We start from the raw sequence: 25,417 nt of genomic DNA on the forward strand, positions 1-25,417 counted from the left end.
TGAAGAGTTACGAAGGTGGACGCATTACTTTTCAGTAAACCCTCGTAACAGTTTGTTCGGTCACTGATGTCAACTGTTGTTGCAGATGCAGTACGATGCGCAAAAGCCATACGCTGAACACGATGGTGTGTCTGTCTGTCTGTCTGTGTGCGTGTGTCAGTCTCTCTCTGTAGTGCCACGTGGCCGCCAAGAGCTCAGTCTTCCTGCCACCCCACATTCCCGTGACCACCGCTGCCCGCAATAATGTACAGTGCCTGCGAAGTCTCTGAGCAGTTTCGCAGAAGGAACGACCAGCTTCTCGTGGCTCTGTTACGCGACCCCGTTCAAACTCACCGGGGTGTTGATAATGGCGTGTTTGTCGCCTTAAAAGCATTCTCGACTAACTATTCACGACGTCCAGTCTCAAAGGTAACTAACGCCCACGGCCGTCACAGCGTTTATCCAAAGCAAACCTGATTTGCATCCTCATAGGGACTCTAGTGGCGCCACTCTTACATGACTGGCGCGATAATTGAATAGACGTTTTTCAGAGGTAGAAACACACGTACCCACTTACGTTTACGTCGCAAAACTTCTCCTTGGTGCTGCGTTTTTTTTTTTTTCCCGGCAGTGTAGTTTTAATACAACTTTCGGCGAAGTAAACGTATTTTACACACGACACGGATGGAGGCAGAATGCGGGAGGGATGATTCCGGAAAGGAACGTGAAAGGAATTTTATTACTGTTAACTACAAGGGTCATTTCAAAATTTCTGCCCATTCTAAGCCAGAACTGAAGAAATTATTTTACAAAATAAAATTGACGCCTTCAATGTAACGACCACTTTTGCTTATGACCGGTTCCTGAAGTTTTGGCGACTTCTGTATTCCGCATAGGGACCTTGACAGTTGAGCTGCCTGATAACGCTGGTCACCTCATTGGATGCTTCATCAATTGGATCAAAATGTTTTCCAGTCAGTTGTTCCTTTAATTTGGGAAACAAGGTCCGGTGGGCTCTTATCAGGACTGTGTAGTGGATGGGAGTATTTACTATGAATATTTGTTGAATGTTTCTCTCAATGGTACGACAATATGCAGTCTTCCAGTATCGTGCGAAATGTGGACACCACGCCTTCCTGAATGAATTTCCGGGCGCAAAACTTTTGCAGAAACAGCTTGTAGCACGCGCCCGTTAATGGCTTCCCCTGGGGCACTATTTGCAGCTATTACTCCATTCTTGTCATACGCCAAGATCATCACCCGTTTCGGCAGTGGGACGGGGGAGGGTGTGTGAAGAGATTGAACTTTTCCATGGTGATGACAGTCTTCATTTCTGGCTCAGCATCTCCTATCCTTGTACCATAAAGTGCAACAACAATTTTCAGAAACTTTTCTGTTCGATAACGTTGAAGCAATTCTTCAGGGATTCTTTTGGGACCTGCTTCCTGTTCTTCACTCAGGTCATGGTTGGTCGTGTTTTTCATGGAGGGGGCTTACACCACTTGTTTTGCTTGGCACTATCACAGCACAGGCCTACAATGATGTTTAAAGCACCTCCTTCCTTTCTACTGTTGAAGAGCAATTCGGGACATGGCGATTGCATCTTTCAACACGATCGCGCATCTGTTCATAATACACGGCCTGTGGCGGAGTGGTTACATAATAACATTCCTGTAATGGATTGCCCTGCACAGAGGCCTGACCTGAATCCTACAGAACACCTTTGGGATGTTTTCGAATGAAGACTTCGTTCCATTCCCCAAGAAACCTTCCAGTACCTGATCGATCGTATGCCAGCGAGAGTGGAAGCTTTCATCAAGGCTAAGAGTGGGCCAACACCATACTGAATTCCAACATTACCGATGGCAGGCGCCACGAACTTTTATATCAATTTCAGCCAGGTGTCCGGATACTTTTGATCTCAGTTTATAAACAGACAGTTAGCACTAATAGTATGTTTGCGACGCGGGATAGCGTCAGCGTCATGGAAATGCAGAAAAAAAACCACGAACTGTCAGACGACTGAAGACAAACTGTCATTTCGCCGCGAAAGCATAATTACGAAGAGCCAAGAACGACAGCTGAGAAACCAAGAAAACTCCACCGCCCCCTCCCATCCTAGCCCTCTCCCTCATATAGATTCCGTAGGGATAGCGAGGGGATTACTGTAATCACAGCATGCACAGATGCTTTAAAACAATCCTTCCCGCCCTCCATACGCGAACGGAATGAGAATAATCCCTAGTAAATGGTACACTCTGAAGTACCCTCTGCCATTTACTTCACAATGGTTTGCAGAGTACAGATGCAGATGTTGCGGCCATTTCTTCAGAGAATCTAAGAACAGATAATGCTGTATGGTATAGAAAATTTGCTCGTCATCGATGCAATCAGAAAAAAAAGGAAAACTTATCATTGTTCCTCATGCCAACGCCATTTGCGGCTTGTTAGTTGGCCGCGAAATTAATTGATCGTCACATGCAAGCCAAGATGACGATTCATCTTTAAAAAACCAATGAGACAACATTATATATAAGCTTCAAAATCGACCGTTGTAGTTGTCCAGTTCTTAACCACTGCGACACACACACACACACACACACACACACACACACACACACACACACACAGTATTTTTTGTTTAGCATCTGGATTATCGAAAGTGTCAGGTCTAGCAATAAATTGCCACGTACGTAACGCCTTCAGTAAGTTACCTAGACCTCTACTTTGCATCCATGGAAACAATTCTTTTATCAACACGTGAAGCATCTCTTCACTCAATCTACTAGGATTACATAAACCACGTTCGCTTGTCATGTTTCAAATCGCTGCCACACCGCCTCTTAAGCCCGTAAGCTCACATCACAGATTGATGTAACATCAGGGCTTACAGCATCTAATTTACGTCATATCTTGCTGATTACATGTTATCTGCGCCAAGTCACTGACAAAGACAGTTTAAATCGTGAAGACGCGTGACTAGCCTATCTCCTCAAAATTATGACAGTGCTAGCATGAACGGTAACTATAAACTACAAATAAATTTAATTTTCGAGAAAATACCGACAATTCATTACTGTAACATAGCTACAGATTTTACTGTCAAGATCATATACACCTTAGATCTATCAATCGAAGACGTTTTATCATCGTTTACCAACATCAAACATGACTCGTTATAACACTGAAGTTCAGTTTCAGTGCGATAACCGCGAATTCTGTTCACACATGTTAAGCTTGTCACGTTTAGGCTACGTTACGTAATTAACGCAACGTAGAAAATGTCTACAGATATGCATTACGAAATATTAACATTAGGAAGAAATAATGGTAACCTACATTATGCTTCACACATTTAACCTCCCACAATAGCAGACTACATCAACTCTGCTGGCGGGTATTCTGGTTTCTAGAGCTTAAGATTCCGTTTTGCTCACAATATTTCGACGACTGACTTTTCACGCTACCTCAGGTATTCCGAGTAAACTTAAGACCATTCCTTGAAGCATATGAGGCAGACTTGCCCGGAAAGCGGTGGAAATCTTAACTCCGTCAATCACGCCGATAATACCTCATATAAAGACATGAATTTACTGGAAAAATAAGTGCTACTGGTTCCATCTGTGTGTCTAATAATGATAGTATAGATTCAGACAGCCTATCGCTCGATTCTTCGTCTGTACATAGTTAAAACGGATCGACTGTTGTTGCAGTACTATCCGTTTATGCAGTCACTACTTAGTCTGAATGGAAAGCAGACTTCCGCTCCTACAAAATGCATCCGAAAGCTGCGGTAAAATATAAAGAATCTTCATATCAACTCCCTCTGAAACAAACTCACGAGGGAAGAGTTCCAGAGAGCTGAAACTGGTCCTTTCTAAGAATCTGTGCTAAGCAACTGGAAACAAGTTTTGAAAATTTCCTACGTCACCTAAGAAATACCTATGAATATACAGAAATGGTCACCATTCTACCACCAGCTTTATCAGTTTGACAGAAGACCAGGTTCTCTCTGTTTTCTCTTTCTATTAGTCTACTTGGGCCAGACTGCGTCTCAAGAACTTAGCAATACCATCCGCAAGAGAACTATTTAAGAAACATCTAGCACGTATTGTGCATGTCTGTCGCTATGTTTATCGTAGCGCTCGTCCCGACATCTGTGAATGTTTATTACAGTTTTTCCTAACATTAGAGATACGCCTGCGAAAGTGAGACAGTTCCCGTCTCTTCAGAATACGTCAACGACGGACATTCACTACGCGATGAAAGCTAACACGAATGGAATAGCAGCCAATGAAATTTTACCTTTTTATATGTAACATGGCCCATTTCCTCCGACCCCATTACTAATTTCTTCGTGTCTGCATAATGCTGCATCCACAGTCAACAACTGCCCGTGGCATTATTTCTGCCTGTCACAGAATATTCCGTCGTTCGCTATTTCCCCTGACAGTACCGTAAATAAGTTGTCTCATCGAATATCACATTCGTCGGAACATCCATGTAAGCTCTAACTCATTAACCGTCAGAGAAACCACAAGGCTCCAGGCCCCAACCGAATCCCTACCCTACTCCTAGACCACCTTCCCCCTCCCGCCACAACGAACTTATCAAGAGTTTGTAACACCTACCTCAACCTAACGTACTACCCCTCAGCGTGGGAACCTGCTAAGGTCGTCACCCTTCGCAAACCTGACAAACACATACTCCTTCACGAATGTGGCAGGCCCATTTCCCTACTAACTGTCCTCACTGAAATCCTACAGTTAATAATCCTTTTACCCCATCGACAGTCCCTGACTGAAAACCACATCTTCATGTTCTAACAGTCTGGATTCCGCGCTGAGCATTCCACTATCCAGCAAACCCTCCGCTTTGAACGCATTCGTGTGGCCAGCGCAAGGAGAGAGGAAACGGGGGCAGTGTTCCTGGACTTCCAGATGCCATTTGACCTCGTCTGACACTATGGCTTAATTTACAAGCTAGATCAAATAGGGTGCCCAGGATACACAATCTGGATCACTGACTCTTTCCTTACTGGACGACAGTTCTTCGTAAGGAAAAAAAAAAGAGACAAGTCCAGCCACACACGGCAGATTGCGACAGGAGCCCCGCAAGGCTCGGTTTTATGTCCCGTCCTTTATACCACATACGCGAATGACATTTCTAAGCAAATCTGCGAAGAGATTGCTCTCCATGCCGACGACACTGCCATTTATGAAAGGCCTCTCAGACTTTTCCAAATACATCACAATCTTTAACACCACCTGGACAAGATTGCACTGTGGTGTAATCTGTGGAAGGTCAAGATCAACCGCACAAAGTGCCAGGCGATTTTATTTTATGCCAGAAAAGTCACGTACCCTGATCTTCAAATTACTACTATCGCGCCTGCTCATACTTCCGGGCGTCCTGCATGGCTCGGAAGTGTTCTCCACGGCGTTAGACACAGCACTAACAAGACTACAGAGTCTCCAAAACAAAGTTTTCCGTGTCATCTCAGGCGCTCGCAGATACATCCCCCTCTCACATATAAGATACCTTTTATACCAACTCGCCATCTACGCACTTATTCAGGATAAATCCACAAAATTTTACGAAACACAAACTTCGCCGCATATTCTCTTTCAAAATTTAGGTCAAGAACACCAGAAGTCTCTCATAATCGCCCAGAATTAACCCTTAAGCGCCCATTTAGAGAGCAAAATCACACAAAATACGAAGCACAAGCTTACACACAGGAAACACACACATAACCCCAGATTCTTATCTTTACGAAACCCCCTAGCGCATTCTGGAAACACGGTCACAGCCCAGTGGTAATTCACACAAAATAACAACCATAGCCTTCGTGAGCTCATTCCACGGAGGCGTTCAAGGCAGTTACTTACTGCCATTGTAACGTCCGTTTTTTTGAATTTAGACAATTTGAGATATATCTTCTACTTAGTGATTCGTAGTCACATCTTAAGACATGTGTTTCATTGCAAGACGGACATCACAAACTCAACAACAGGAAGAACAGATGAACTGTTTATTCGTAATCGCGCAACCGGCCACCCATCATGACGTCATACGAACGTTGCCTAAGATCGTCAAGTCGATCAGAACTAGTGAGCTCAATAAGGTGATCGTCTATATAGTTATAATTAGACGCATGATGTGTGCTTCAAGTGTCAAGCTTCCTTGCCACCCTCAAAATTCAAGAACAATATTCTTAACATCGGTCTGGTGCAAAATTCAACATATTCTAAGTTCGAATATGATAAGTTTTCTGACGACGGGGAGAGGGAGGGAGACAGACGGAGGGAGGGAGACAGACGGAGGGAGGGAGACAGACGGAGGGAGGGAGACGGACGGAGGGAGGGAGGGAGACAGACGGACGGAGGGAGGGAGGGAGACAGACGGACGGAGGGAGGGAGGGAGACAGACGGACGGAGGGAGGGAGGGAGACAGACGGAGGGAGGGAGGGAGGGAGACAGACGGACGGAGGGAGGGAGGGAGGGAGACAGACGGACGGAGGGAGGGAGGGAGGGAGACAGACGGACGGAGGGAGGGAGACAGACGGACGGAGGGAGGGAGGGAGGGAGACAGACGGACGGAGGGAGGGAGGGAGGGAGACAGACGGACGGAGGGAGGGAGGGAGGGAGACAGACGGACGGAGGGAGGGAGGGAGGGAGACAGACGGACGGAGGGAGGGAGACAGACGGACGGAGGGAGGGAGACAGACGGACGGAGGGAGGGAGACAGACGGACGGAGGGAGGGAGGGAGGGAGACAGACGGACGGAGGGAGGGAGGGAGGGAGACAGACGGACGGAGGGAGGGAGGGAGGGAGACAGACGGACGGAGGGAGGGAGGGAGGGAGACAGACGGACGGAGGGAGGGAGGGGGGGAGACAGACGGACGGAGGGAGGGAGGGGGGGAGACAGACGGACGGAGGGAGGGAGGGGGGGGAGACAGACGGACGGAGGGAGGGAGGGGGGAGACAGACGGACGGAGGGAGGGAGGGGGGGAGACAGACGGACGGAGGGAGGGAGGGGGGGAGACAGACGGACGGAGGGAGGGAGGGGGGGAGACAGACGGACGGAGGGAGGGAGGGGGGGAGACAGACGGACGGAGGGAGGGAGGGGGGGAGACAGACGGACGGAGGGAGGGAGACAGACGGACGGAGGGAGGGAGACAGACGGACGGAGGGAGGGAGACAGACGGAGGGAGGGAGGGAGACAGACGGAGGGAGGGAGGGAGACAGACGGAGGGAGGGAGGGAGACAGACGGAGGGAGGGAGGGAGACAGACGGAGGGAGGGAGGGAGACAGACGGAGGGAGGGAGGGAGACAGACGGAGGGAGGGAGGGAGACAGACGGAGGGAGGGAGGGAGACAGACGGAGGGAGGGAGGGAGACAGACGGAGGGAGGGAGGGAGACAGACGGAGGGAGGGAGGGAGACAGACGGAGGGAGGGAGGGAGACAGACGGAGGGAGGGAGGGAGACAGACGGAGGGAGGGAGGGAGACAGACGGAGGGAGGGAGGGAGACAGACGGAGGGAGGGAGGGAGACAGACGGAGGGAGGGAGGGAGACAGACGGAGGGAGGGAGGGAGACAGACGGAGGGAGGGAGGGAGACAGACGGAGGGAGGGAGGGAGACAGACGGAGGGAGGGAGGGAGACAGACGGAGGGAGGGAGGGAGACAGACGGAGGGAGGGAGGGAGACAGACGGAGGGAGGGAGGGAGACAGACGGAGGGAGGGAGGGAGACAGACGGAGGGAGGGAGGGAGACAGACGGAGGGAGGGAGGGAGACAGACGGAGGGAGGGAGGGAGACAGACGGAGGGAGGGAGGGAGACAGACGGAGGGAGGGAGGGAGACAGACGGAGGGAGGGAGGGAGACAGACGGAGGGAGGGAGGGAGACAGACGGAGGGAGGGAGGGAGACAGACGGAGGGAGGGAGGGAGACAGACGGAGGGAGGGAGGGAGACAGACGGAGGGAGGGAGGGAGACAGACGGAGGGAGGGAGGGAGACAGACGGAGGGAGGGAGACAGACGGAGGGAGGGAGGGAGACAGACGGAGGGAGGGAGGGAGACAGACGGAGGGAGGGAGGGAGACAGACGGAGGGAGGGAGGGAGACAGACGGAGGGAGGGAGGGAGACAGACGGAGGGAGGGAGGGAGGGAGACAGACGGAGGGAGGGAGGGAGGGAGACAGACGGAGGGAGGGAGGGAGGGAGACAGACGGAGGGAGGGAGGGAGGGAGACAGACGGAGGGAGGGAGGGAGGGAGACAGACGGAGGGAGGGAGGGAGGGAGACAGACGGAGGGAGGGAGGGAGGGAGACAGACGGAGGGAGGGAGGGAGGGAGACAGACGGAGGGAGGGAGGGAGGGAGACAGACGGAGGGAGGGAGGGAGGGAGACAGACGGAGGGAGGGAGGGAGGGAGGGAGACAGACGGAGGGAGGGAGGGAGGGAGGGAGACAGACGGAGGGAGGGAGGGAGGGAGGGAGGGAGACAGACGGAGGGAGGGAGGGAGGGAGGGAGGGAGACAGACGGAGGGAGGGAGGGAGGGAGGGAGGGAGACAGAGGGAGGGAGGGAGGGAGGGAGACAGACGGAGGGAGGGAGGGAGGGAGGGAGGGAGACAGACGGAGGGAGGGAGGGAGGGAGGGAGGGAGACAGACGGAGGGAGGGAGGGAGGGAGGGAGGGAGGGAGACAGACGGAGGGAGGGAGGGAGGGAGGGAGGGAGACAGACGGAGGGAGGGAGGGAGGGAGGGAGGGAGACAGACGGAGGGAGGGAGGGAGGGAGGGAGGGAGACAGACGGAGGGAGGGAGGGAGGGAGGGAGGGAGGGAGACAGACGGAGGGAGGGAGGGAGGGAGGGAGGGAGACAGACGGAGGGAGGGAGGGAGGGAGGGAGGGAGGGAGACAGACGGAGGGAGGGAGGGAGGGAGGGAGGGAGACAGACGGAGGGAGGGAGGGAGGGAGGGAGACAGACGGAGGGAGGGAGGGAGGGAGGGAGGGAGGGAGACAGACGGAGGGAGGGAGGGAGGGAGGGAGGGAGGGAGACAGACGGAGGGAGGGAGGGAGGGAGGGAGGGAGGGAGGGAGACAGACGGAGGGAGGGAGGGAGGGAGGGAGACAGACGGAGGGAGGGAGGGAGGGAGGGAGGGAGACAGACGGAGGGAGGGAGGGAGGGAGGGAGGGAGGGAGACAGACGGAGGGAGGGAGGGAGGGAGGGAGGGAGGGAGACAGACGGAGGGAGGGAGGGAGGGAGGGAGACAGACGGAGGGAGGGAGGGAGGGAGGGAGACGGAGGGAGGGAGGGAGGGAGGGAGGGAGGGAGACAGACGGAGGGAGGGAGGGAGGGAGGGAGGGAGGGAGACAGGGAGGGAGGGAGGGAGGGAGGGAGGGAGGGAGGGAGACAGACGGAGGGAGGGAGGGAGGGAGGGAGACAGACGGAGGGAGGGAGGGAGGGAGGGAGACAGACGGAGGGAGGGAGGGAGGGAGGGAGACAGACGGAGGGAGGGAGGGAGGGAGGGAGGGAGACAGACGGAGGGAGGGAGGGAGGGAGGGAGACAGACGGAGGGAGGGAGGGAGGGAGGGAGACAGACGGAGGGAGGGAGGGAGGGAGACAGACGGAGGGAGGGAGGGAGGGAGGGAGACAGACGGAGGGAGGGAGGGAGGGAGGGAGACAGACGGAGGGAGGGAGGGAGGGAGGGAGACAGACGGAGGGAGGGAGGGAGGGAGGGAGACAGACGGAGGGAGGGAGACAGACGGAGGGAGGGAGACAGACGGAGGGAGGGAGGGAGGGAGGGAGACAGACGGAGGGAGGGAGGGAGGGAGGGAGACAGACGGAGGGAGGGAGGGAGACAGACGGAGGGAGGGAGGGAGACAGACGGAGGGAGGGAGGGAGACAGACGGAGGGAGGGAGGGAGACAGACGGAGGGAGGGAGGGAGACAGACGGAGGGAGGGAGGGAGACAGACGGAGGGAGGGAGGGAGACAGACGGAGGGAGGGAGGGAGACAGACGGAGGGAGGGAGGGAGACAGACGGAGGGAGGGAGGGAGACAGACGGAGGGAGGGAGGGAGACAGACGGAGGGAGGGAGGGAGACAGACGGAGGGAGGGAGGGAGGGAGACAGACGGAGGGAGGGAGGGAGGGAGACAGACGGAGGGAGGGAGGGAGGGAGACAGACGGAGGGAGGGAGGGAGGGAGACAGACGGAGGGAGGGAGGGAGGGAGACAGACGGAGGGAGGGAGGGAGGGAGACAGACGGAGGGAGGGAGGGAGGGAGACAGACGGAGGGAGGGAGGGAGGGAGACAGAGGGAGGGAGGGAGACAGACGGAGGGAGGGAGGGAGACAGACGGAGGGAGGGAGGGAGACAGACGGAGGGAGGGAGGGAGACAGACGGAGGGAGGGAGGGAGACAGACGGAGGGAGGGAGGGAGACAGACGGAGGGAGGGAGGGAGACAGACGGAGGGAGGGAGGGAGACAGACGGAGGGAGGGAGGGAGACAGACGGAGGGAGGGAGGGAGACAGACGGAGGGAGGGAGGGAGACAGACGGAGGGAGGGAGGGAGACAGACGGAGGGAGGGAGGGAGACAGACGGAGGGAGGGAGGGAGACAGACGGAGGGAGGGAGACAGACGGAGGGAGGGAGACAGACGGAGGGAGACAGACGGAGGGAGACAGACGGAGGGAGACAGACGGAGGGAGACAGACGGAGGGAGACAGGGAGGGAGAATCCCCAATCCAGCCTTCAGCCTGGTGCCCGAGTGGTTCTAGGCGCTACGGTCTGGAACAGCGCGAACGCTACTGTCGCAGGTTCGAATCCTGCCTCCGGCATGGATGTGTGTGATGTCTTTAGGTTGGTTAGGTTTAAGTAGTTCTAAGTTCTAGGGAACTGATGACCTTAAAAGTTAAGTCCCATAGTGCTCAGAGCCATTTCAACCCAACTCGGCCGGGAATAGAAAACGGGACACCGTGATCCAGAGGCAGCAACGCTAGCCACAATACCACGGGCTGCGGACAGGACTAGCAGTTGCACCAGCTACCCTCCGTCATGCAGCTTAAAGTAGCTTTGAGATTATGTGCATGTATGCATTATTTCATGGTCCCAGAGTCTCAGTGTCTCCACAGAAGCTGCAACATTTCATGTAATACATTGGTTTAGTTTCTTCCATCCATTTTAACTCTATTCGAAACATCAGTACTTCGCTATATTTGAGAGTACTGTTCCAAACGTATCTGGTGATCTGAAACTTCGTTAGTGAGAAAACTAACCTACTGGAACGGTAAGGGCCTTCGTTTTACCGGAAGCTGTTTTACAGTGTGTCCCAGGAAGAATTGTCAATATTCAGGGATACGGCAGGAACGCTCATTAGAAGAAAAAAGTATAGAAGTGCAGGGTCCAAAACGCATATTTTAAGAGCTATGAGCACTTGTTCAGTAGAAAAGTCGTGGAGATGTACAAGTGCTCATTGCTCTTGAAAGTGTGAACATTTTAGACCCTATGCTTACTAGTCTTTTTTGCTTCTAATTATCATTCCCATCATATCGCTGAATATTGACTGTTCCTCAACCAACACCCCGTAGAGCTAGAAGGTCACAGGAAAATGAAGGGGCCATACAATGGCAAAGAACTTCAAGTAGACGAAGATGGAAAGGGATATGTGATAAAGTTATGGTTTCAAAATACTATACGAACTGTTAACAGAAGACTGGAAAAACTGGTAGACGCTGACCTCATGGAAAATCCGTTTGTGTTTTGGAGAAACATACAGCCCAACAACTTATTTTACGAGATATGTTGAAAAACTGCTTTTGAAGACTTAGTTAGGGTAAGCTTTCGATAATGTTGACTGTTCTTTGGAATTACATAGGTAGCAGGGGGCAAGAAAAGGGAACGAAAAGTTATTTGAAACTTTTTCAGAAACCAGACCAATTTAAGAGTGAGGACATGAATGGGAAGCAATTGTCAAGACGGCCGTGAGACACTATTATTCCCTGTCCCTCAGATTCTTCAATCTGTACATTGAGCAAGCAGTAAGTATGAGCACAGAGGGAATTAAGTTAATGGAGAAGAAATAAAAAATTTGCTGCTTACCAACTGCATTGTAATTTTTTTCAGACGCTCAATGAGAGCAGTTTCTCGTAATGGATAGATGAATATCAACAGATGTAAAACAAAGTTGCTAGTAAGTCGTCGAATTAAACCGAGTGATGTTGAGGGTAATAGACAGGGACTGCCAACAGTTTTTTTTATTTTTATTTTCGTCAGCAGAATAACAGTTTAGTCAAACTAAATAGGATGTAAAGTGCAAACTGGCAGCAGCAACATTTTTTTTAAAACTACCCCCTTTATGCGTGGACTACACAGCCCGCGGATTCTTTTAATAAACCTTAGCCTACAGAAGCCGGCATTGTGTCTCTCCAGCGCTGCTTGTCAGGTATGCAATCGAGTGCCAATAGATCCCTTGAACTAGAGCGTGCACCGTCGATTACCTTCAAGTCTGACACAGGTAGTCTTACACCCTAGAACGAGTTTGTAGTTTAAAGAGATTGTTCCAATTGTGTTACGTTATGATACCTTTCTTACACGTTATATACAGAGTTCCCGGAGCTAAAATTTACGTAGTCCTCAAAGGTTGCTGCTACCACGTTTAAGAAATGTTAATTTCTTCTCCCTACATTAGTATTAGATAGTATTTAGCCCAACAGCCCGAAAAGATCTGAAGTTACTTTAGTTGATGTTGTTGAATTGTTATGCACGAAGTAATTTTACATAATAAGCAGATGCAATTCATCACGTACGTTCCATTTGTCAGCCACTCTTCGTCAACGAAGAGGATGTCGCTGGATGCGGTTACTCACGTGGGCTTCGTTAATGTCTGCCTCGTTAAGGTGGTGTCTGATACAAAGCGCTTCTTGCGGAGGTATTTCTTGTCGTTTAGAATGAAAATGTATCAGTCAAGGTCACTAAGAGGAGAGTTGTTGAAGGCTTTCGAGACCCACCACTTCAGAAGAAGCGGAAGTTTCGTCCTTCAATGCTAAGTAGCAGGTTAAACTATGGGAACAATACTTGCTACAGGAATTTTGCACAGTAGCCTCCAGAAGAGGGAGCGCCTCAAAACGCTCTATTATAATCAAAATTAATCGCAATCTTCGTGTGCGCCGGAATGTGCTTATCTTTTTCCTTCCTGACGATACTACATGTACAACGCAATTAGTTTACCCTGTCGGGTACCGTGAATTTTGTTTACCGTAACGTTCTTTCGAGATAAAACTGCAGCAGGTCTGTCGTTTTATCTGAAGGTACCAACTGCGAAAATAACCATTTGTGTCTGCGAGCCTTTCCACCAAATTTCAAACTCTGCACTCGCGGGAACATTTTCTGTAGGCAGATAACCCTGCGCGACTCAGCAGCGCGACTCAGCAGCGCGCACCCTTTGTAAGGCGGCTTTTCGAAACGCCCACGGACATCCCTTTGTGGTTGCAAACGTGACGTCCGCGGAGTGGCAGGTCAATAGCTACCTACGTGTCCACGCTTGATGGACTCTGCGCCACCACCACAGTTCTTCGTCCCAGAAAAAGAAGCGTGCCACGATTGTCGTGTCGTCGCGTGAAATTTAGGTACACTTCAGCTCCGAAGAAATGGAGCTTTCGCACATATTTTAATTTTCTTGTCATTCATATAGTATTGCCGGTAGCAAACGCGCTATATGATTCGGTGCTAACTGGAGAACGCAACGCGTCTTTTCACATGCATAATGTTTTCAAACTATTATCAGTGTTTCGTACAGCCTACAACGTTTCAAGTAAAGATCACCGTAAAATTGACGCTGCAATAAACACAGAAGGAACTTTCACGCCATTATAGGCTGCAGAAGCATAATTAGCAGCTGAATCGTACATACACTTCTAACGACTAAAATTGCTTCTGGTTCCCAATACAATCCACCTTCGAACTTCTCCCCCTGAATAATGGCAGACACTCTTTATATCCGGAGTTCCTCATTTTAAGACTTTTTTGAAGTTTCCACATCAGCTGTTATTGAAAAATACTCTATTACATCTCGCATGATTGGCCACTTTCGGCCTTACAAACAGTTTCCAAGGGGAGTAGGTGTCGACGCGATTGAAAACTTACTTTAAGGCCGACATTGCCCACTCGCCCAAGATTGAATAAAGAGAATATTTGTCAAAAACAGCCTGCCGTAGTGGCCATGCAGTTCTAGGCGCTACAGTCTGGAGCCGAGCGACCGCTACGGTCGCAGGTTCGAATCCTGCCTCGGGCATGTATGTGTGTGGTTTCCTTAGGTTACTTAGGTTTCATTAGTTCTAAGTTGTAGGCGACTGATGACCTCAGAAGTGAAGTCGCATAGTGCTCAGAGCCATTTGAACCATTTTGTCAAAAACAATTGTTTTGGGAAACTTCAAAAAATTTTACCATATATACGACTGTGGTTCTTGCGCAGTGTCGACTCATGTGGTATATACTGCGACTGCTGATCAGTATCACTGCGCCAGAAAGCTATTAAAACTAGTGTTCTTTGGCACGTTACATCAAAATGAAATTGTGTGTGTGTGAGAGAGAGAGAGAGAGAGAGAGAGAGAGAGAGAGAGAGAGAGAGAGAGAGACCAGGGCGGATCGAGTGAATAGACACTAGATGGGCCACTTAATTTCTCAGTGGGGCTTCAGAATAGACGAGCAAACCTAGATTACGACCGAATGGAGCATGGCTAGATGATGTCAAGAAATATGCCAGAACACATGCCTATAGGTGGGGAAATCTGAAAGCGGCCTTTATCCAGCAGAGTATGTTAAAGACTGACGGTTAGGAGAAGCTGGCACAGGATGGTAGTCAGTTGAACAGGGAGGCTACGTCAGCACACACACCTCCTTGCCAACTTCTCAACGTACGCGTGAAACGTTGCGTATCATTTCATCACAGTGGTATCTAAGACGGAATTGTCTTTTTAAGTGTGGACACGGTGAGTAGGCACATTTTCGTCACCAGCGATTCTTTTTGTCTTACTCCAGAGCACCCGGCCTTGGCACCTGCCATCCTGCTGTTGATTACGGCCCACGAAGGATATCAATTAAAGAGACTTAAAAACTTAACGTAAAATTATTTGCTTCTGGGGTTACGCAATTTTTACAGTTTTTTCTGTCTCAGCAGCTTTCACATCTACATCGATACTCTGCAAATCAGAGGGTTCATCGAACCACCTTCACAATTCTCTATTATTCCGACCGCGGAAAGAACGAACATCTATATCTTTCCGTACGAGCTCTGATTTCCCTTATTTTATAGTGGTGATCGTTTCTCCCTATCCATGTCGACGTCAACAAAATATTTTCGCATTCGGGGGAGAAAGCCGGTGATTGGAATTTCGTGAGAAGATTCCGCCGCAACGAAAAACTCCTTTGTTTTAATGATGTCCATCCCAAATCTTTTATCATTTCGATGACACTCTCTCCCCTATTGCGCGATAATACAAAGCGTGCTGCCCTTCTTTGAACTTTTTCGATGTATTCCGTCAATCCTATCTGGTAAGTAGCTCACACCGCGGAGCAGTATTCTAAAAGTGGACGGACAAGCGTAGTGTAGACAGTCTCCTTAGTAGATCCGTCACATTTTCTAAGTGTCCTGCCAATAAAACACAGTCTTTGGTTAGCCTTCCCCAGAACATTTTCCGTGTGTTCCTTCCAATTTAAGTTGTTCGTAATTTAATTCCTAGGTATTTAGTTGAATTTACGGCCTTTAGAGTAGACTTATTTATCTCGTAACCGAAGTTTCACGAATTCCTTTTAGCACTCAAGTGCATATATACTGTGTATAAAACTGAATTAAAAACTTATCTATCTCTACACTCTCTGAATCACTATATAGTGCGTGACAGAGAGTACATCCCAGTGCACCAGTTATTAGGGTTTTTTCCTGTTCCATTCATGTGTGGATTGTGGGAAGAATGATCGTTTAAATGCCTCTATGTGTACTGTAATCAATCCCTATGCCAGCATTATGTAGGGGGTTGTTAGTGTATTCCTAGAGTCATCACTTAAAGCCAGTTCTTGAAACTTTGGTAGGAGACTTTATGGGATAGTTTCCGTCTATCTTCGACAGTCAGCTGGTTCAATTCTTTCAGCATCCCTGTGGCACTCTCATAGTTCAAACAAACCTCTGGCCATTTGTTCTTGTCCTCCTCTGTATACATTCAATATCCCCTACTAGTCCTATTTGGTATGGGTCCCACACAATTGGGCAATAATCTGGGATGGGTCATACAAATGATTTTTAAGCAATCTCCTTTGTGGATCAATTTCGCTTCCCTAATATTCTACCAATAAACTGAAGGCTGCCACCTGCTTTATCCGTGACTGAGCCTACATTGTCATTCTGTTTCAGATCCCTACTAAGTGTTACTTCCAGGTATTTGTACGAGTTTACAGATTCCAGCTGTTACTCGCCGATATAATGTTCACAGGATATTATGGGTTTTTTTTTTATTTTGTGAAGTGCACTATTTTACATTACAAGAGCTGGCCGTCCTGTGACAGCAACCACGGAGTTTCAAAAGCAAAATGTTGACAGACTGGTTCAGGACGATCGTCGTATCACTCAGAGAAACTGCAAGCACAAGCATTTCACAAGAATGTGTGAGTCACATTATTGCTTTGCTTGGCTATCGGAAGATCTCTGCACGGTGAGTACCTCTGATGCTGACTCCCGAAATGAAAGCGCACAGACTTTAAATTTGCTAAGAACTCCTCTCGCGTTACGAGATGAAGGTGACGCCTTTCTCCATTCAATTGTAACAGGAGACGTGGGTACACCATTACGACCTGGAGACGAAACGTCAGCCTATGAAGCATCGACACAAAGACTCGCCCCAGAAAAAGAAATTCAAGACGCAGCCCTCAACTTTAAAAACCATGGCCACAGTGATCTGGGACGCAGATGGTGTTATACATGTTAATTTCCTTCATCGTGGAACAACAATAAATTCAGTGCGTTACATCACAACGGTGCGAACTCTGAAACGACGGCCAACAAGGGTCCGAAAGGAAAAGGGAAATGTTTTCCTGCAGCATGACAATGCCAAACCACACACTTCATGTGCCACCAATGTAGAACTTCGGAAACAATCTCACCACCGTACAGCATCCTCCATACAGTCCAGATTTAGTCAGCACCGTCTGACTTCCACTTGTTCCAGATACTGAAAGACGATCTGCATGGATATCATTATGTTTCTGATGAAGACGTTAAGAGAACTGTGAAACTGTGGTTGCGGAAACAGTGTCCACTTTTTCCGTGACGGCTTCAGAAAACTTTGTCATTGTTGGATACATTTCTGCCAACTGGTTCGTGACTATGTGGAAAAGTGAATATTGGCAATTCAAATCACACTGTACGGATTATGTCTGCGTTTGCTTTATTAAAATATTGCCATCCAAACCCAATTAACGAAGGTGGAGACATTACTTTTCATTCAACCCTAGTACTATGGATTTATGTTATTTGTGTTTTGTCCAGATACTGGAAAAACCATTTTGCGCTCTAGTGCAGCCGATTCTTGCTATGCTGAACCTCGATAAATCGATGATATTCTGCTTGTTTTGGTACAATCGATAAATCGAAGCTATTGTCATTACAGACCACCCTGTATACACCCTAATTCGAAGTAAGTGGCTAACACTCTGAAATACACAATGTACATCGCTGCGGCCAGAAAAAGCTTCTACACGAACGGGACCTACGACGACCGAAGAGAATCATTCAACGTGATAGAACTGCAACCCTTACGCAAATTGCTGCAGATTTCAATGCTGGGCCATCAACAAGTGTCAGCATGAGAACAATTCAACGAAACATCATCGATACGAACTTTCGGAGCTGAAGGTCCATTCGTGTACCCTTAATGACTGCACGACACGAAGATTTACGCCTCGCCTGGACCCGTCAACACCGACATTGGACATCGCCAATCAGGCCACTGCGCGCGCTAATTCAAACGGCCCGCCTGAGACTGTCTCGCCAAAAGTATAATTTTGTCTGCTAAGATCCAGTATGAGAGCTATGTATCAACTGCGCATTGAATGGTAGCAAGGACCGAACCGGAGCCAAAGACTGGGCAGTCTCGTGCGCTATCATAACTGAGGCTAGTTATACCTGTCAGTTCACTTGAATTTGCGCACGCGACGGTGAAGCTCCTTTCAATGCTAATCAGCTCTAATAGCACAATTAACTCAAACGTATCGAGTTTTTTCCTTAACAATTATTTCTCAGCACACCCTACCCTGCAGACAGTTTCTAATCAAGCTCTCTACGTAGATACTGTCTGCATAATGTATTGCAAATAGAGTAGTGAAGAAGTAATTAGATCATCATGCCCAAGATCTACGTTTTACTGCGCGAAGTGCGAAAATGGAGCTAGCAATAACCATTTCCTTTCATTATTTGTGTGTGTGTTAATGTTTGAATTGTGTGTGAAATTTGTTGGATGTTGCTAAGTGCTCTCATTTGCAAATACTGGATGAATATACTCTGGCTAACTTGCGCGGCTTGAGTTTTGCTGCTAGACACTCACTTTCTTACTTGTCTTATTATGCTAAATTTAACGAAGGACTACACCTTACAATCAGTAAATTATTTTATTATTTAAATTTTCAAGTTCAGTTAGTAACTGTATGAAACGGCGGCGGATGACCGTTTTAAGCGCTTAGTAAAGCTGATGTCCTGGCACTAAACTGTTAACTCGACTTGAAAATGCGGTTTCCAAAAAAATTTTCGTTGCTTTAACTTTACACACGACAGGAAATTAAAACAATCTTTGTTGGTTGTAGAGTTTTTGAAGAATGTATACGATGGTGCGAGTGCGACGTATCAGTATTCCACACCTTGTTTGTTTTTGGACTGTTTTACTTTGACATGTATTCCTCATTGTTGAGTATCTCAGAACGGCACTACAAATTTCTCATACTTCCCGGGCATAGCTCAATACTTCAGTTGTTTGCCTCAGAACTACTAGTTGCTTGAATGTGAAGACTCTTCTTATAGGACGAAAAAGGCATGCTTTCACGGAAACAGAACTTACAGGAAAACTCTAGCAACTGTAACCACACATCCAGTAATTTGATGGAAAAGAAAGGAAGAAGAAGAAGAAGAGAATCTATTTCATTTCTAGAAAATGTATAGCAAGCAGTGCACAAGCGATTTAATTTCTGGAGAAATGAAAATGTGCGTGGGGTGAATTCATTAGAAATATTAACGAGTCATTCTGTTTAAAAATTTGGAAAATATAGCCAAAGACCAACTTTTTTTGGAAGAACAGTAGAGTCACTTTTTATTACTTTTAATTGACAGGATGGCAAATAAAAGTTATCTAGACGGTCATAGATGTTTTTAATGGAGCAGAATGATACACCAGGGAGGCAAGGAATGCAAAAAGGTGGCTGAAACAACAGATTTAAGTTAAGAAGGAAGAAGAGTAAGGACTGCTGTCTTCACATGGGCAGTTTCAGTTCACAGAAGTCATACTATGATACATTAAAGCACGGTTAAAACCTCGAAGGTAATTATGAAGATGGTATCTTCTTTTGGACAAGACGGAAAGAACAGACACCATCTTTATATAGAAGAGACCAATGATCATCTTCAGTGCGAATGCACTCACATTGCTCAAACTCTTACGGGGGTTTGGCAGACTGACTGCCAAGAGTCATGAGTACAGTGGGCACAGACACTGCAATGTAGTGTGTGGACAGTAAGTCGGAAATGCGGGTATCACAGGGAGTGTGCCAGAGAAGTCCCTGCAGTCCTCCTATCCTCTGTGTCCTCACTGGTTCAGCCAGACAGAGCATCTGCCACGCAAGCAGGAGATCCCGGGTTCGAGTCCCAGTCGGGGCACACATTTTCACCTACCCCCGTTGATATTTATCAACAACTGTAAGCAGCTAAAACGGTTTTGATTTCATTGTAATTTCATCCAAAGGTAATTTTCTCAGTCTGCATATTTACAAAGTGTTTCTCAGTGACTCCTTGTCTAACACATGAATCCTAATTTTCAGAGGATACTCTCCTTATTATGGTCTACATCACTAGAATTTCTGCTGCAGACTGAAAAGTAAGTTATTAATTTGCAATGAATGCAGAAATAGTACAAAAAGTGGTTAAGAAACTATTATAAAACAATTTGCATATGGTGTGGCTTGATGTGCTACTGAATGTTCTACCTACTTACTAAACCTATAAAATCCAATTTGGTTGATTGCAAACGGTTTATTACTTTTTGAATTATCAAAGAAACCGTGAAAATCAACATTGTCATTAGGGTAAATTTTAATTTTTGATTAAGACATCTGTGAACTTTGCATGGAATTCTAATACTTTAGTTACTTAAAGTTATAAAGTATTTTACTGTGTGACCATGTATCAAACAATTTAAAGGATTTGAAGAATGAAGAGAAATGAAGAGAACTGAAGAGTGCCAGCCCGTATCTGCCCCTTCCGACAGACTGGGGGAAGGGATTGCGCACACCGCGAGTGGCCTGCCACAACAGGGTTGCCACAAGCTTCCTGAAATGAAATTCCCTGACAACTCCCTGATTTCCAACCAGTTTCAGCATGTTTCCTTGCCGAATTTTGAGAGCTTAAGGGTAAGTAAACAGGTAAATTGACAAAAAATGAAAGGACATCTGTATTTCTGAACATGTTATTCACTGTAATTTTGAAGTAATAGCAAGTTATTTTCACATTTTCAGGACTTACATCTGCACCAAGCCAGTAATGGTGTGTGGCCTCTCCATAAAGATACCACTTCATCCGTTGGGTCAAAAACCAGATTTTTCCCCAATTTCCCTGACACATTTGAAATCCTCAGACATCCCCTGATTTCTCGAATTTGTGGCAATCCTAGATACAAAGGAGCTTTCACAAAATGATAAAAACAGATATTTACCAATGTCTTGTTGACTACATCAGTTTTCTAGCACTGTTGTCTTGAATAGCCATGAGAAATTTTTAATCTAGTACAGCTATCTGTGTAGACTTTTCACCATCCTGCCTCAGCAGACTAAGTCATTTACCATAAAAAATTGTCTTCCCAAGGATCTCTTAGCACCCTTGCTGTAAACCAGTGGCATGCCAAACACTACTAGCAAAATGTTTTGCTACACCAATAACATTGTCATAGCCATAGAAACCAGCACACTTTATGAAGGAGAAAATATATTGTCTACAGACTTGGAGAAAATCTCAACACATATTACAAAGCATGGAGACTCCAACCAAATGCTGCCATGACAGAAGTCTGCACAGTCCACTTAAACAACAGAATCACAAAACAACGGCTCAATGTGAATTTCTGTCAACAGATGATTAGACACAATTTCCAGCCTAAATACTTGTTTGTTGTCATACTCAGTTGGTTGTTAACATAATAACACCTGGCAAACACCAGCCAAAAACTGAATACTCTAAAGATCATCATAAAGCAACTAGCAGGCACAACCTGAGGTGCTGATGCTTTCACTCTACTGACTGCAGCTCTGGCAGTATACCCAGCAACTGAATACTGTGCTCAGTTTGGAAGTGTGTTCACACAAGGAAACTAGCACCTATCTGAATGAATCAATAGCAATTATTACAGGTACACTAAAATGCACACCCATCCCTTGACTGCGGACCATCAGTAACAATCCACCACCTTAACTGCAACGCCAAGGAGCAACCAATCGAGAACCGAGGAAGCTCCAACACCCCGACTAGCTCCAAGACCTTCCAGTTCTTTCAGTCTTAAATGACCCTCCTACAGACCGCTTGACATCACGCACTCCAATGTGGCATAATGGATAAAACAACACAAAGTTTGACATAAAAGAAGAGTACTGCATGTTACTGAATGCTGCAACAATAAAACATCAAGGTGTTCAAGATCTATCTGCCAGGGTACCAGGATTTGATCTCAAGAGAAGTCAGTGGACACAGTCGAATAGGATAACAACCTGTCACACCAGGTGGAATGCTCTGATGTGCAAGTGGGGTCTCAGGGACTCTCCAGCCTCTGTCATCCCCCAAGAACAAACCGTTCAGCATACTGTCAGAGACTGCCCTCTGACAAAGTACAAATAGCCATCCAGTGATTTAACTAATGCTGCTGCTTCCGTTGTTAACTGTTTTCATTCAGCAGATGTTGAACTCTGACTGAATGTATATTTTAATTAACAGCCATAATTTTGTAGTTTAAACATCCTTTTAGTATTATTCAATTATTAACTTTAAGAATTTGAACATATTAGCCTTGTACCTAAATCCTTAAATGTGTAATTGTAAAATGTACATATTTCTCAATATTTGCTATTATTATACGATAAACTCTAGATCAGTGGTCGCCAATGTTCTTGCAGAAGAGCCAACAGTGACCTTCTGGGGCGACACTTCAGGCCACGTACATATTTATCTTATTAATTTGTAATCTACATAAAGTGATATGTTCTGAGTCCCTGTTGTAGTACCTATAGTGAGGTTTGCTATCTTGCATGCCAGTCCAGAACTGCTGACCTTTAGAAGCAGGCACCATTTGGAAAACTGTCTCGCCTGTTCCCCGAGTCAGACTGCTACCACCCTTAGCGACCACAACACTGACACTAACAACCAGATGAAGTGTTGCTGTATTGACTTTCTGAGCAAGTGATTTATTTAACAGTAATTGTAATTCTTACATGCATTATCCAATATGGGACACAATCACAAAGATTTATTAACATTTTGAATGTATTTCTTCTGGTCACTGTGTGGTATTACAACATACCATTTCATATTCATTGTTGCAAATAGTTACCGTATTCGAAGGTGATTGTCTGTAATGCATATTCACAAATTCGTATCACTTCCATGTCTATACTATAGCAACTGATCTGACATTGGCCGTAAAGCTGTTGGAAAACTTCTTGTGGAGTTGCTCTGAATACCGTGACCACGTGCCATGTCAGTGGAGCTCAAGCCTTTCAGGGGTAATTTAAGGTGGAGGAACAAAAAGTCTGCTGGCGCCATATCTAGAAAATAAAGCAATTGATGACAGTCACAATTTGTTGAGAGAGAAAGTTGAGCACACATACACTGCACATATCCGACAACACATGACCGCGGTGCATCGAGCAAGTCCACGAGATGCGTTTCCTGACAGCTCTGTAATCTATGCCAGATGTGTGTTGTAGCTAATGGCGTCTGCTCTGGAGGCCAATTTTATGATTTTTGGTTTGCAGGGCGCTCAACTGCACTATCGTCAGTGTCCACAAAAAGTCCCAATTTTTACACAGTCCAATCTAGCCACTGTCACGAATGATGATGAAATGATGAAGACAGCACAAACACCCAGTTCCTAGGCACAGAAAATCCCCAACCCTGCCAAGAATCAAACCTGGAGGCCGTGATACAGATGCAGCAACACTAGCCAATAGACCACGAGCTGCGAACACTGAAGGTCAGTGAAGGTATTTTGTTTGTAACTCTCAATTCCTTTATTTTCTAAAACCATTCACCCCACTTTTCAGATGCCCCTTTTATTACTGTCACTAGGTATTTTTGTTCTATCACTGAGCAGGAAAACTGTACTCCTAACAAGGGCTTAATATTAGTCGACAGTTCTGAATAGGCTACTTGTCTCTAGACAGATGCTGTTATAAAATACGGCTGAGAACTGCGGTCTGCACGAGTACTAAGAGTGTGACAGCAGGTGACCTCACAGGCCGCAGTGTAATGACCACTGCTCTAGATGCATTGGATTCTATTCCCAACATTTGGGGTACAGGGAGGGAAGATAAAAAAAATGGTCAAGTGGCATTTTTGGCCGGGAGGCCCCATCTGGGGAAGTTCGGCTGCCGAGTGAAAGCCTTCCTTTCAGCCGACGCCACATTGGGCGACTTGCGTGCCAGTGATGATGAAATGATGAGACCAACACTAAATCCAGTCCGCAAGTGGAAAGTGGAGAACACGTCCGGGCCCGGTGCATGGGAGGCAAGTACGTTACCACTCAGCTAGCAGGCGGATGGGTACAGGTGAAGCAGCAGATGCAGCGGCTTACCTCGAAGACGCCGAGGCAGCGGCCCAGCTTGCCGCAGACGCCCGCCTCCTCGCGCACCTCGCGGATGGCCGTCACGCTGGGCTCCTCGTCGGGCTCGACGCCGCCGCCGGGGATGATCCAGTGGTCGGGCCGGCGCGACGACGTCACCAGTAGCACCTGCCAGGCACCCAGCACACGCACCAGTCAGCCGCGCGCCCCTCACCTGCGCCTGCGTCCACGCGCCCACAACAACAACAGTGACGTCTCCGCGTCTAATCACGGGGGGTTCCCCGAGCAGCCGGCAGGGGCAGCGCGCAGGGCGGGCGGGCAGCACGCCGTCGTCGCGCCGCCCCCGCCCTGCCGCTGCTCGGGGAGCCCTGCACGACACTACAGGCGCTCGCCCGACTCCGCCGTCGAGCGTCCCGGACAACGCGTCGCTTGACGGCGGTGGCCGGGCCAGCGTTCAAACTCACTACAAATAAATTCCACACACTTATTACTGCAGTTTCGTACACACATTAAAGTACAGCACTGTAAGTCCCGTGAAGGACAACTACAGCATCGAGTCAGCGCCAACCCCGCTCCACTGCTTCTCTAGGAATACAGGCCACTACCATCTAAACAACGAAACAAATAACATCAAACATACTGAAATCATTACACATTTGCAAAGAAGGCGCCGCAAAATGTACAAGTAATTTAAACACACACATCCGTGAAAATCTTTAACTCTCCATACACCCTACTGTCAAGTGGAAGCGAATGGCCAGAATACTGTGGCCCTGGACTTACCAATTTACAAATTGAGACATTTCTCTATCTCTCGACCCATGGTTTTTTAAACGTTTTATTCCTTTCCCGTTTGGGGGCGGGTAGACGTGAAGATGACTTAAATGTGATTATGGTACTTCATTACACCACCACCTTTGACCTCGTCCTCCACAGCTGGTTCAAGACGTCTACAGCCACAAGAGGGTGAAACGCCGAGAGCCAATTTATGCACCAGGACACGGTCGGTACTCACGTCTTATCCATTTGTTCCTCTTCAGATTAAGTTCAGCAGCTTTCACTTAAGATTGTGCTCCGCATTTAACGCTATTTTGCCGAATTTCCCTTACAATTTGCTGTATTGGATTCCTGAGATTCCCCCGAATTTGAATTACATCGTTTAAAACTCCATAGATTGGAAGACACTAATGTTTTGAGTGGCCTATTTCTTCTGTTCTTAGTATTATCCTGTAGAGACGAAGTTTTACTAGGGGCCTGTAGACACGAATTATTTCTGCGTCCCTGTAATAACCTGTATCTATTATTGAAAATGGACGCCGGCCATGGTGGTCTAGCGGTTCTAGGCGCTCAGCCCGGAACCGCAGGTTCGAATCCTGCC

At 47.8% G+C, this 25,417-nt stretch overlaps 1 protein-coding gene across 2 annotated transcripts in view; it reads right to left on the minus strand.

The window, feature by feature from the left end:
• LOC126353829 (diphosphoinositol polyphosphate phosphohydrolase 2) overlaps positions 1 to 25,417 on the minus strand; it is a 140,364-nt gene that overhangs the window by 49,840 nt on the left and 65,107 nt on the right. For both annotated transcript variants that reach the window (XM_050002961.1, XM_050002960.1), the window contains exon 3: positions 24,052 to 24,207. In XM_050002961.1, coding sequence (XP_049858918.1) covers positions 24,052 to 24,207 — 156 coding nt within the window. The remainder of the gene's footprint in view (positions 1 to 24,051; positions 24,208 to 25,417) is intronic.

The sequence above is a fragment of the Schistocerca gregaria genome, chromosome 3 (genome assembly GCF_023897955.1).
Source record: "Schistocerca gregaria isolate iqSchGreg1 chromosome 3, iqSchGreg1.2, whole genome shotgun sequence".
NCBI classification, from domain to species: domain Eukaryota; kingdom Metazoa; phylum Arthropoda; class Insecta; order Orthoptera; family Acrididae; genus Schistocerca; species Schistocerca gregaria.